The 13,253-nt window shown below is 39.2% G+C and overlaps 1 protein-coding gene across 13 annotated transcripts in view; it reads right to left on the bottom strand.

Moving 5' to 3' along the window:
* ABCC9 (ATP binding cassette subfamily C member 9) overlaps positions 1 to 13,253 on the bottom strand; it is a 74,159-nt gene that overhangs the window by 23,867 nt on the left and 37,039 nt on the right. For 8 of the 13 annotated variants that reach the window (XM_038154328.1, XM_038154329.1, XM_038154330.1 and 5 more), the window contains 9 exons: positions 12,209 to 12,314; positions 10,593 to 10,631; positions 7,146 to 7,184; positions 5,175 to 5,276; positions 3,734 to 3,818; positions 3,183 to 3,263; positions 2,118 to 2,255; positions 1,416 to 1,541; positions 656 to 752 (listed from right to left, as the gene is read on the bottom strand). In XM_038154328.1, the coding sequence (XP_038010256.1) occupies positions 656 to 752; positions 1,416 to 1,541; positions 2,118 to 2,255; positions 3,183 to 3,263; positions 3,734 to 3,818; positions 5,175 to 5,276; positions 7,146 to 7,184; positions 10,593 to 10,631; positions 12,209 to 12,314 (813 nt within the window). The remainder of the gene's footprint in view (positions 1 to 655; positions 753 to 1,415; positions 1,542 to 2,117; positions 2,256 to 3,182; positions 3,264 to 3,733; positions 3,819 to 5,174; positions 5,277 to 7,145; positions 7,185 to 10,592; positions 10,632 to 12,208; positions 12,315 to 13,253) is intronic. The other 5 variants (XM_038154335.1, XM_038154336.1, XM_038154339.1 and 2 more) reach the window with 3 other exon arrangements.

The raw sequence follows: 13,253 nt of genomic DNA, 5'->3' as shown, positions 1-13,253 counted from the left end.
GCAGAGACGAGATCTTTCCCAGCCTGTTCATCAGCTTTTATTATACAGTCAGCAGAGCATTTTGGAAGATTTTAGAAAACCCTCCTAACCTTTCCATCCAGACTCTTTATCATCTGTTTGCATGAAAAAGTTCAATTTTCCCCTCAATCAAGAGCACTAAAATGATAATTGATCACATTCTATTGAAACACAAATGGTGGAAGATTTCTGCTACAGAAAATATATCTTTCAGAGGTGTATAAACACAAAATTTAATTTTTTTTATCCCAGATAATAAGAATATATATCTCACAGCCATGCAGGCTGCACTTGAGGAAGGGAAATGTTGACATGCCCTTGACAGCTACCTCATTTTTTTTTCACAATCTTTTCTGTTGTTGTACTTCTATCTCACCTCTCAGTAACTCCAGGCACTGTGAGTTAGCAAAGACATTAATTTGTTTTGATACACCCTTATCTGTGCATGATGTTTAGGGAAATACATAGAGAATCCCTTAAACAAGTCCAAATGTAAACAGGTCAAAATGTTGGGCTTTCCAGTATTATTACCAAGTATCATCAATAGAGTAACACTTTGCTGCTAAGAACTGCCAGCTATTAAAGTGGAAAGGCAATGAAAAAATGGTATTAAATAAAGTGAAATTGTAAAACAAACCTTCATCTTCATCTTCCAGTTGTGACTTGGATTCTCTGGGGTACATGGCCCTTCTAAGGGTTTTTCTTTCAAGAGTTGTCTGGTCAGCTTCCATATCCTGAAATAATTAGGTTAGTAGTAGAAGTAGTAGTAGTAGTAATAGTAATAATAATAATAATAATAATAATAATAATAATAATAATAATAATAATAATTTTTATTCATTTGAGAGATAATTTATTAATGTGAGAGCTTAGCTGTTCACCAATTGTAGCAGTACTTGCAGTAATCTCAAAGAGACTTTATATGGATCATTTAACTCACAGAATGGAAAACCACAGTATTTTTCAATTTAAATTTCAGAGAATTCAGCTTTGTCCTTTCCCTCTCTCTGCCATTCTTTCATTCCTTCTCTTCTGGAATGGTAAAAACTTCATAAATAGTCTTTAAAAAATTCTAAACATTCATGCCAACAACAGAGTAAAAGATAAGAGATATCATAGGAAGTTTCTGGGTCCAACCCTTGCCCCACCAAAGGATCAGTTGTGTATCACATTTCTAAGGGTTTCTTGGCTAAGATGTGCTTATAAATCATCCATAATGGATATAACACACTTCCTGGACAATCTATTCCAGCCCCTAAAACTCCTTACAGGTCATGTGGTTTTGCCCTAAAGTCAAGTTGAAAACATGCTTCAGACATGGTTTGGGTTTCTTTGAAATTGAATGACTAATATTTCTTTGCAGAAAAGTCATCCTTGCCTAAATATGCTCTATTTACCTTTTCCAACTCTTGATCTTGGCGATTCATCAGAGTTTTCCAGTGTTCATATAGCTCAACATCCTTGTTTTGGATATCCTTTAGTGTCCCTTCTCTAAGCACCATTCCATCCTTCATTGCTATGATCTAGGGGAGAAAGCACCCAGCACTCAGCAACACAGATACCATAATCACTGAACTGGATCCTACAAGATATGTCTCACCATTAGTGACAATACCATTATGCAAATTTCTGTCTTCATTTTATTCAATATTTTATTAATAAATTCTTAAGTTTGCTGGCACAGCTCATAAACTGAAACTTGTATAATTCATGCTTTCCTGCACATGGAAAAAGCATTGAAAAGAAGGGATAGACAGTTGCAATTAAAACAAAATTCTCCAGGCCTTTTAATGAACAAAAAAACCTCTACTTAAATAATGTAAAAGTAAACTATTTCTTCCACCATAAAATCTGTGTTAGCTAAAGTGGCAGTTAGCCACTTGGGATATAGACTAAAGGAGGGACTATTGCAGAGAAAAGCAATAATCCCATTAAATGTTATGGTGTTAACTTCAGGAATTACCGAGACTGCTTGGAGTAGCAAGCCTCTGCATAAAACTTCAACTCTGCTGGGAATTTTTCAATTTTTCAATAACATCCCGATGTCTGGTTCTGGCAAACATCCTTAGCAAATTTTCCCCTGGTATCTCTTCTCTTACCCAGTCAGCATGTGGCAGATATTGTAATTTATGTGTCACCAGAACAAGAGTCCTTTTGTCTTCTTGCAGAAACTTCAAAATCCCTTCCTGCATTAAGTGATCACTTAAGTGAATGTCCAGCGCAGAGAATGGGTCATCCTGCAACCACATCAAATTGAAAAATATTGGAACAGGATACAAAAGTGAGGTTTATTCCTAAAAGAGTATTTTTAAAATAGGAGGCATCTGTCTTTACTGATGTTTCATCTCTCTCTAGTACTAGGGCCCAGTCAGAGGGCTGTGCTCCACTGAGCTGGAATTCACTGCTCTTCAGTTCACAGCAACGGACTCAGTTTCATTTCTTGTGTCTGGCTGTGTATAGTGCTGATGCCTCACTGACAGAGTGCAGGAACACCAGAACTGAAATTTCCCATCCAAATTTGAAAATGCTAGGATCCAAAGTCAAACTTGAGCCCAATTTTGGTGTGAAACTGGCATAGGAAAATTAAAGCAGAGTTAGCAACTCTTCTTACTTCCTCCAAACTGAACTACAGACATGCCTGGTCTTTACTGTGAGTGAGTGTGGCTGGAAAGAGGACAACATTCAGATAAGGATATCAATATGTAAACACTTTACATATTTACAAGTCTCTCCTTAATTTTGAAGAGGCTCAAACAGCCCCTTCATGAACCTTCTGAAATTCCTAATATGCCTTGAAAGTAATATCAGAGAAGGGAAAGGCTGTCCAACTCCACAGCACTCTGCAGGAGAGTACTGAACCCTCAGATTGTTCATTATGGCTCCTTATCAGAAATCCTGCTGATTTCTGTGGGACTGTGCTGATAGTAGGTTACCACTGAGAGCAAGAAGAAGTTAGGACAATCCGTTCCACACTTCCAGTGTAAATCTGTGCAGGAATTCCCACCTTCATCAGTCTCCCAGGATGTTTTGAATGCTGCCTCTCTATAATTTGGTTTTGGACTTGAATACAAGTCCCCATAGGTCTTCTAAATATAAACTAAATATGTGGAATTACAGTTTTATTACTAACATTGCATGCTTCATGAGAAAAAGAAAAATCTTACCAAGAAGACAATGCTAGTGTTCTGGTAGAGTGCTCGAGCTACACAGATTCTCTGTCGTTGGCCTCCACTTAAATTAATCCCCTAATGATTTAAATGGATCAGAAATAGGCATCTTTGAATAAACATTATGACAGGCCTTTGGAATTGTGATTTTTTTACAATTATAAGGTTTATAGTAAATAAAAAACTTCATTAAAATGATAATTCGATTGATAAACAAGCATAGTCCTCATATAATATCAGAAGAAAAGTTATTATCATGGGCAAGAAGAGCTGCTCTGAGCACAGTAGGCTTTTTAGATTGAAAATGTAACCAATACCAGCATCAAATTCTGCAAGCAAAATATGGGAGATATTGGTCAAGAAATCCCATTTGAGAAATAGCTGAAGAAGCAGAAGAGATTTCAACTTTTTTGGGTAGTAACCCTTGTTAAATTACAATTATGTACCAGTCTGGCAGCCCAATACAGACTAGAACTGTCTGATCGACATCAAGGAGTGTCTTCTTAATACAAAGGCCAAGCAGAGATTAAAGCATTCACATTATTTACCCTTTCTCCAATTTCTGTCTGGTCACCAAATGGCAGTAAGTCAATATCAGGCTGCAGAGAACAGGCATCTGTAACAGCCTTGTACCTGGAAAAACAACATGGTCATTGCAATTGTTTACCCAGCCACTCACTCTGCTAACACAAAAGCCTCCAGGCAGATGTCACCACGAAGTTTTTATTGCTCTGTGGTGGCTGGATAATTGTAAAAATAAGTAGGGCAAAATGATTATTGAGAAATAATCCTAGAGCATTGTAAATGAAGCATTGTAAAAAAAATTACATCTTTATTAGAAGCCTTTATTGGCAAGACTGCTTTTTAATTATGTAAATTATTGAGTACATTCCTCCCTATCATGGAGTTGTTTTGTTGGACTGCAGAGTGTTCAAAGACATTTTCCATTGAGTTTTTATTCTTCCCCCTTCAAGTGCCTCTTCATTTTCTTTGGAGTGATGTTACAGGACAAAAGATCCTTACAGTGCTTCTGGTCTTACCAGAACCAGCAAACCACTTGCAAAATATTGAAAATTTTTTGGTGAGATTTCTGGGTCTGTAGCAGGTGATCTGCTGATGAGCAGCTGGGATCAGACTATATGAGTGATGAAATTCAGCCTTGCCCCTTTGAAGCTAGTGAAACAAGCTGATGGATGCAGTGGCTGAAGAATCTGGTCCCTGAAATTTTGGTGCTTTTCTGGATTTTGAGGCATTTGGTCATGGTTAGGTTTTATCATGTCAGAATGGAGTCATACATCTTAACACAGCACAGACTGAGAGGAACTGGGTGTATTTTCAGTAACTGAGAACAGAGAGAGTGTTGCCTTTGAAACCAGGAATTTGTTTTCCTCAAGTCCAGTTACTTTTTCCACATTTGTTAATTGACCTTTTAGAAGGATGGAAGAAGCAGGTGCTGGGTAGGCACAATAGAAGCTGTGCACCTCAGCTTTCACACTTCCTTCTCCTGTATTTATAAAGGAAGAATTAAGACCATCTTCATAAATGCTGTTTTTGGAAAGTGGCTGCTCCAGTAACTTGATCACAGCAGGATTAGCACATAAACTCAGTGGAAACATGCCTAGAATCCCTGTTTCCGGAGTCCTTTGGCAACCTTGGGCTCCATTAAACAAAATTACATAAGTAGTCTCCAGAGATGGGATTCATCAATCTTGGAAATTACATATATGGCTCCAGCTGTATTCTGTGAAGAGCCAATGCCACTGTGGGATTTCTCACAAGCATCTTAGACACGTGCTCTGGTTAGAGGAGCATCCTGGTTAAACCAGAAACTTTTCTCTGAGGTGAACCAAGTCAGGTCAGCTAAATCCACCACAGATTTAGCATGCACTGATTGATATTTTCCAGAATCCACAAATGTCCTCCAGAAGATGCCAAAAAAACCCCTTTGAAAGGAACTGCTGGTGTTTTTGCAAGGAGGTGGATATTTACCTCTGCTTATTAAAGGGGCTGCCAAAGATGATGTTCTCCTCCACGGTGGCATTGAGCAGCCACGGCTTCTGAGCTGCGTAAGCCACGGAGTACCTATTCCTACTGCAGACAGACACAGAGTTTTAGTAAGAATCAAAGCCTTCACACTGTAAAATGTCTGATAATAAGGTTTTTTTGAAGTTAATTTAATGAATGTGCATTAAGAAAAACACAGGGAAACACATAAGCAAAACAAAAGAAGGGAAGAGTTTTAAATTCTATGCTTTTGTTAGAACAGCACCCACTCTCTCCCCTGATGGCAAAATCTACACTCTGGGTGGCATTCTATTCTACTATAAAAGGCTGGTACCTACCTCAATCTAGTAATTGCAATTCAAATCCAAAAGCAAATTATAAATGATACTAATAATAAATTCTCACATGAATAGTTATTTGACATTTTTTTTCCCTAACATGAAAATACAGAGAGAAAAGGCACTGTTCAAATGCCGTTGGCACACCTGACTTGCTGCTTCCTGAAGTGTGAGATTATTTTATGTGGCCAAACATATAAGATACCTTTTTCTCAATGAATACCTTTTTTCCTTTCAGTTTATTAGATCCTCAGTGATATTGGAAAAGAGGGCAGTTTAATACGGATTGGGAAGAAATCACAGTAGCCTCCCAAGGATTTATTAGACATACCTTAAATGTGTCTAACTGCCTAATGACATTTGTCAATAGGGGCATGAATGTACTTTACTTCTGTCTGTTTTTCCAAGGTACAGCAGCAAAAATGGTCACATAATTTCAGAAATTTTTCTGAGATGCCCAAGGTGATGTGAGGAAGGAGGCATGGATATGAACTTTTATAGAATCATGGAATGGCCTGCGTTGGAAAGAACCTTAAAGATCATCTTGTTCCAACCCCTTCCATGGGCAGGGACACCTTCCACTAGCCCAGCTTGCTCAGAGCCCCATCCAACCTGGCCTTGAACACTTCCAGTAATGGGGCTGCCACAGCTTCTGAGCAGCCTGTGCCAGAGCCTCACTACACATACAATAAAGAATTTTTTTTCTAATATCTAATCTAAACCTGCTTTCTGTCAGTGTGAAGCCATTCCCCTTGTCCTGTCACTCCAGGCCCTTGTAAAGAGTCTCTCTCCATTATTTCTTTAGGCTCCATGCTGGTTCTGGAAGGCCACAATGAGGTTCCTTCTCAGTCTCTTTCATGGTATTGCTTCCACCAAAACATTTGCTTAGCTTAATTTGTAAGCATGTAGGATTTACTACTGAGAGAGGAGGTGCTAAGGCAGGAGAAACAGCTGGTTAGAAGCTGTCAGCAATATCCCAAAACTTCCAGAAATTTTAGCCATTCATATGCACTCGTATGAAATATGTCCTCAAGATTATGAGGCAGCAAAACATGGTGTGGCTCCCAACCACAGCTCTGTGTGCCACTACCTCTCTGTCACTTATGACATACTTTTAGTGGAGCTTGTCCTTCTTTTACACCTGGAGCCAGGGGTGGAGTCCCTGTTTGGCTTCAGCTGGACCTGAGCTGGCTCCCTCTGTGCCCTGCTCCATCCCATCCCTGGTTAGGCACCATGGGGAACCCAGTGCTGAGAAGAAAACTCAAAAACACGTGGGAGGAGACACCTAATGATGCCTCATACCTAGAGATTCTGCCTTGCATAGCAAGGAGCACACTGAACTCCCAATGAGGTCAGATGGGAGCTGAGCATCTTTCAGACAAGAGACAGAGGTAGTGGTTCACTGGCTGGAGAAGTGTGGGATCCACTAGCCCATTGGATTTGCATTTGATCCAACAAATCCATTGGATTTGCTCAGTCTATCAATTAATCCCATGGTAAACAATTATCAACATGGTAAGGAAACACAGAGATGGCTTAAGAGCACAAAGATGAGGATTTGGGGAAGTTCTGAAGAAATTAATGAGTGTTTTATGATACACTAGAAAAGAAATAATACCTTCTGGATGCTTCAAAAGAAGGTTCAGTTTCATTTACACTGTAAGTTATGGTAAATGACATTTAGTAAGCAGGAAATATAAATAAAACATTTTGTGCTAGTTTTACACACAGTGAACCTGGAGTTAATTACATACTTTAAGAAGTCAACACAAGTTTGGGTTTTTCTGTTCTTGAAGGGAAAAAAAACCCGAGGTCTAAGTAAAACCATAATACTTCTCAAAATGTGACAGTTTCATATCTACAAGGCATAGTGGCTAAACAGGCAAATTATGTTGTTAGAAATTGTATTTAAAATGAACATTATATCATAAAACCTATGAAAAATTAAAATATTAATATTGCCTGGCAAGCAATAAGTTAGCTTCTCCACACAGTTCTGCCAGTGGCCTGCAGAAGTTGATAACTGATGTCAAATTTCCCCAGGAGTAAAGATGAGCTTTGCAGCTACACTGTAGGATCAGAAGAGATTTTGAATCTCTTTGTAGCACTAAGGCTGCATAAAGCTGTGCACAGCCCTACAATGTGTAGGTTTTCCTTGTCATCCTCCACTTCTTAAAGATCATATTCTTAAGAAATACATTCTGAAGAACATTCAAATATTAGCAATGACATGAATGATTTTGCAGCTCCCTCTGTTTGTTAATTGACTTTTTAACAGTGCCAAGAGCCTGGAATGGCAGGGAAAGCAATTTTGGACCAGCAATGATGCTCATTCCATACATGGGGATGCATCACTGCAAAGTGCAAAATCTAAAAGAGATTATACCAGGTAAACAGAAACAGGCATTGGAAGGGGGTAGAAAACTCATGCTAATACATTATTTTCATTACTTTAAAAAAAAAAAGGCAGAAACAAGCAAATCCTCTTCTCTCAGGCCTATGAACACTCCAGATGAAACACTTTTATGTTGAGACAGAAATGACTGCTTGACTGCTGGGATACCAGTAAATGCAGCTGCAATCATTAGCAGGCTATCCAAGTCTAGAAAGAGCATAAAATTTCTAATAGCAAGCAGAGTCCTTGGAATGCCAGACTCATGCATTATGCATCTTCCCAAAATGCCAGAACTGAGACATGGTTTTCTGTGCTGCACATCAGCTCCCTGAGGACTTGGATAATCCAGGCCTCCTAAAATGCACAGTCTGCATTTTCTTCACTAATTGCCAGAGAAGGTGCTGCATCAGAGGGGAATAAGTCTCAGAAGTGTCAGAGAGCCACACATGAGGCTCAAAACAGACAACCCCTCACTAAAACTTGGTTTCTCATTCAGCAGAAGCTTCCAGTCTTCTCTACAATGGAAAAAAGTCACATGAAAGTAAAATATGAAATCTAAGAAGAGATTGAAAAGGGACTGGGAATTAGGTGAAGGCAAACAAGAAGAAGAAACCCTAAACCTGCTCTATTCAAGACCTCCAAACTTTTATTACGAGAGCACTGCAGTGGTAAAGAGCAAATGCTTTCAGGTATAAGACTGGGAGCACCTTCTGAACTACAAGTCAACAAAAACTGGGCACAAGCCTTGCAAGACTCCTTGCAATTCCATGCCAGATTTAATCTGCTTGCCATGATAGCCAAACAGACTTTCTCAATGGGCAAGGACTAATTTTAGGAGCTCTGTTTCTTAAACCCTTTTTCCTTGGTCAGAAATTTCATTCCTGGCTTAGCTTGACAAATAGACTTTGATTCTCCCAAATTATGAATGAGATTTCTGTGAGAACCCACATTCACCAATAATCCCATGAATAAACACAGAGAAGATCTATTGTGAGCTGGGACCTTCACAAACAAGGGGATTAAGTATTTGGTTTTATACTTTATTACCCTGCTGAATCTGAGAGAATGATGTGATTGCAGGGCATGGGAGTGGGCTGAAATTGAAGCTCCTGAGATTTCTAAAATGGGTATTTTATTTGCCTGAGGGGATTAGCATTTATTTCCTCCAGTTCATTTATTTATTGAAATGTGGCTATTTATACTGTTTTTAGCTGTACTATAAAATACACATATTGCCCATAATGGGGTGTGGTAAGTTCAAGTCTGAAATAGTAGGAAGGGCCAAACTAATCAGTCATTTTTATAGGATTTTGAATATATAAGATGAAAAAACAAAAATTAAAAAAAAAAAAAAAAAAAAAGAAGTCAGTTGAAACAAAGGTTTTAAGGAAAAGTAAAAAAGACCTCTTGTTGGGGTTTAGACACTTTTATGGTAACTCATAATATTTTAAAATAGACTAAAGCATGTCTGAGCAGGCCCTGATTCCCTCCTCCTACAAAGTAACAAGGGAGGAGAAGAAAGGTGTACAAAATCTCTGGGATACCCCTGTAGCCACAGAATGAACCATTTCCTCTGCTAATATAGGCAGGAAATTGAGGCAAGATGAGGACCAAGCATCTACACAAATTCCATAGAGGAGTTTAGAGGAATTTAGACCTGTCTCTGCAACCAGAACTGATAGTTCTGCTGGTTTTGGCCACCGACATTTATGTGGATGATTTTTCATACCTCCAGTGCTCACTATGCCCTTCAGTGCTTCCTGTGAGCTCCTGTGGTTGTAATCTTTGGGTGAGTATTGCATTTGGCAATCTTTCTGAGAGGAGCACTGACTTTTCCTAATATTTGTCATATCCTTCTGGATAATGAGGACCAAACAGGCCAATTTTGGGTATCTATTTAACAGTTCTTGTGTTTCCTGAGCTTTTAATTTAGTATGCAACGAGCTGTTTGCAAAGAAACCATTTCAATGTAGAAAAAAACACACAGCAAGCGAAAGTTTCCACTTAGCCCCTCTTGGCTTGGCAGTCTGAGAAGACAGTTCTGATTGTTTGGCTTGATTTGCAAAAGGGGAATATCTGTCTCTGCATGATTCTCACAAATTATTGAGAAATAACTTAATAATAAATAACTCTCATCTGAAACAGGCTCAGCTGAATGACTACACCCAGACAGCCCCATGCACCAGTGTCTAACAAGCCTCTCAAGCTGATTGCTCACTGGGAAAACAAAAACCCAGCTCCATGTCTGGGCCATGTCTCATATAAGTGGAAAAAACTGAGACCCAGCCCATAAGATTTGTCCTGGCCAAAATCTTTTACAGAAAGATACACAGCCATGCTTTATTTCCCTGAGATGCCAAAGCAGTGACAATCCTGGCAGCAGGACACACAGCTCTCACAGCAGTCAACCTCCACAGCAACAGGGCATTTGAATCCCAGTGATGTCTTGCAGGATTGTCCCAGTACAACTGGGGCTACAATCTTATCCATGCTTATAATTACTGTGTTATTACAGCTGAATTTGTAAAGGAATTCACCTAGCCTGCATTTCATCCCTGGATCAGTAGCTGTGTTAGTCATGCATGGAGAATCATGTGGAAAGTGACTTAAAAGAGTAAATAGGACCTTTATTATTGTTTTACAAAATACAGGAGCCACTTAGTTAAATACCTGAAGTCTCCTTCTGTATTCATCTGTCTGCCAGGCAGTCTGAAATTACCAGCAAAATATAACCATGTTTGCATCAGCTATATCACAATTATAGTGTGCAATGAAAAAATCTGAGGTGTTGGCTAAAACCTGAGTTTCTTGGTGTTGTGGTGATGTACAGACTGCTAATCAACTGACAGCATGATTCTATATCTATTCTATCTCTATTCTAACTCTTAATATTCTAACAATATGAAACTTAATTTTTTTCACAATTCATAATTACAAAACATTTTATATGCTGTATCTACTATGTTTCTAAGATTTCTCATTTTTCAATCTTTCCAAGGTTCCATATCTTCATCTAGGAAAAATCTGAGTCTTTCTCAAATACTTCTTTCAAAACAATTGTGAGAATCATTTCAAGGTACATTCTCCTTATTCCTTGTATTTTTTTTAAACTACTGAGAATAACAATGCCTGATTTTGCTATAAAAACCTGCATGTCTCCAAGAAATTAACTGTGTGGTAGGTCACATATTCTTCTTCCTTTAAAGACTAAATTCATATAAAATTAAACTAAATTTATTGTAGCCTTGGCTGCAACTGTACCTGCTACTCCAGTGAGATCATATGTTTAGAATAGCAGAAAGTGAAGTATAGCTAGAGAGCAAAAACGCCATGGATACTATCACAGGAAAAGCAAAAAACATCCAGTTTACCACATTGCTGTAAGAAAACTATGACAAATGAGGTTAAAAAGTCAAGGGATGGGGCAACAAAATATTGGTCTCTGTGACAAAATTCCCTCTTTTTTTCAGCAAAAAGATAATTGAGAGGAGTTTGGCTCGATAGTTTTAAAGAAACAGACTGATCTTTAAAATCAAAGAACAAGTCTTGGGGTTACAGCATATCACTTCCACTGTCTCTGTCCTGCCTAGGCTTGAAGAGTGCTTGCTGCCCCACTTCATTTTTGTGGGAAGTTCTCATTCACTGGTTCTGAATCCAAGGCCTGATCTCATGGGCAGGTCTCCTTTCAGAAACAGCTTTTGCCCAGCCTTTACTTTTAAGGTGTTTGGTGTTCTCAGGCTGTTTTTGAGTGTATTACTGTGAAGAGTAACACTGTTCCATAGGTGAGGCTTGGGTGGGTACCAGGGAAGGAGAAAAGCATTGCTCACATGTAATTTTTTTTTTTTTTTTTGCCAGCAGTAGCAGCAGCTGTGAGTGAAATACATTGTTTAGGCTGGCACCCCACAGATCCCACTGGGCTGTAGAAGCTCCACATTTTCACTGGTGGGTACAGGAACAATGTGACATGATGCCTTCAATTACAGTGAGTACTGACGCCTATTTGATAAAAGGAATAGCCTATGCTTTCTATCCAGGTCATTTGCTCGGCCAATATATTAGATATTAATCACCAGACTAGCCTCTTTCCCTTCCTGGGGCACTCTGCTCTGCACGTGACAAAACAGTAAAAAATCCCTTCTGAGTTTGCAGGTGATGCATTCCAGAGAAGATCTGGGTGATGGTAATCACTCAACATACAGTTCTGAGGCATAAAGTTTACATTTCTCACAGCAAATCTCAGCCTCCTCCTTAAATGAATACAGCAATTAATAGCTATATAAACATACTTGCTCCAGTGAACTTTTCCCTCCAGGGTCTGCATCTCTCCCAATATAGCAAGGAGAAGTGAAGACTTGCCACAGCCAACTTGGCCCACAATCATTGTCATCTGACCTATGATAATAGTAAAAACAACAAAACACTTTTTAAAAAGAAAAAAACAACCAACAAAACAGTTATACTCTAGTTCACAAGGCCCAGCTAGATTCAGCTCTAGAGCACTTGAAGTGAGTAAAATCTTTTTTTAGCATCCACTACTTAATGGGTAATATTGCATGTATTCATCTATGGAAACATTAATGGACTGCAGTAACACACTAATCTCCAAAGGAATGAGACATTTGCTCTTACCTATATTAACATTTGTTTTATGGAACTCATGTAAGTTATTTAGGGTCAAACGATAGATGGTGGGGAGTGATTATTCAGCCTGGAGTTCCATGAAAATAAACTAAGTGAAATTAATTTGAGCCAATCCAATAAATAAACTGAAAGAAGGCCCATTACACTTCTCTGCTTTGCTGTACTTCCCCTTTTCCCCCACACAGACACTTTCCTACCTCTAGTCCTATTCTGCAGTGACGACGGTGCTTCTCAGACTTTCCCGTAAACTGATTGAACTCACTAATTGCACTGGCAGGTACATTTCATAGACTCACAGAATGTTTGTGTTGAAAGGCACCTTACAGATCACTTCATTCCATCCCCCTGCCATGGGCAGGGACACCTTCCACTAGCCCTGCTTGCTGACAGCTCCATCCAACCTGGCCTTGGACACTTCCAGGGATGGGGCAGCCACAGCTTCTCTGGGCAACCTGTGCCCGGGCTTCACCACCCTCACAGGGAACAATTCTTTCCTCATATCCAATATAAACCTTTTCTCTGGAAGTGTGAAGCCATTGCCCCTTGTCCTGTCACTCCAGGCCCTTGTCAATAGTCTCTCTCTTTCTTTCTTGTAGCCCCCCCTTTAGGTACTGGAAATATTCCAGTTAAACTTCTCTCCAGCTGGGAGCCAAGGGTCTTATTTCTTCCAAAGGAGGCAAACTCTGGCTT

Source organism: Motacilla alba, chromosome 1A, assembly GCF_015832195.1.
Source record: "Motacilla alba alba isolate MOTALB_02 chromosome 1A, Motacilla_alba_V1.0_pri, whole genome shotgun sequence".
NCBI classification, from domain to species: domain Eukaryota; kingdom Metazoa; phylum Chordata; class Aves; order Passeriformes; family Motacillidae; genus Motacilla; species Motacilla alba.
This window is presented reverse-complemented; position numbering and strand designations above follow the sequence as displayed.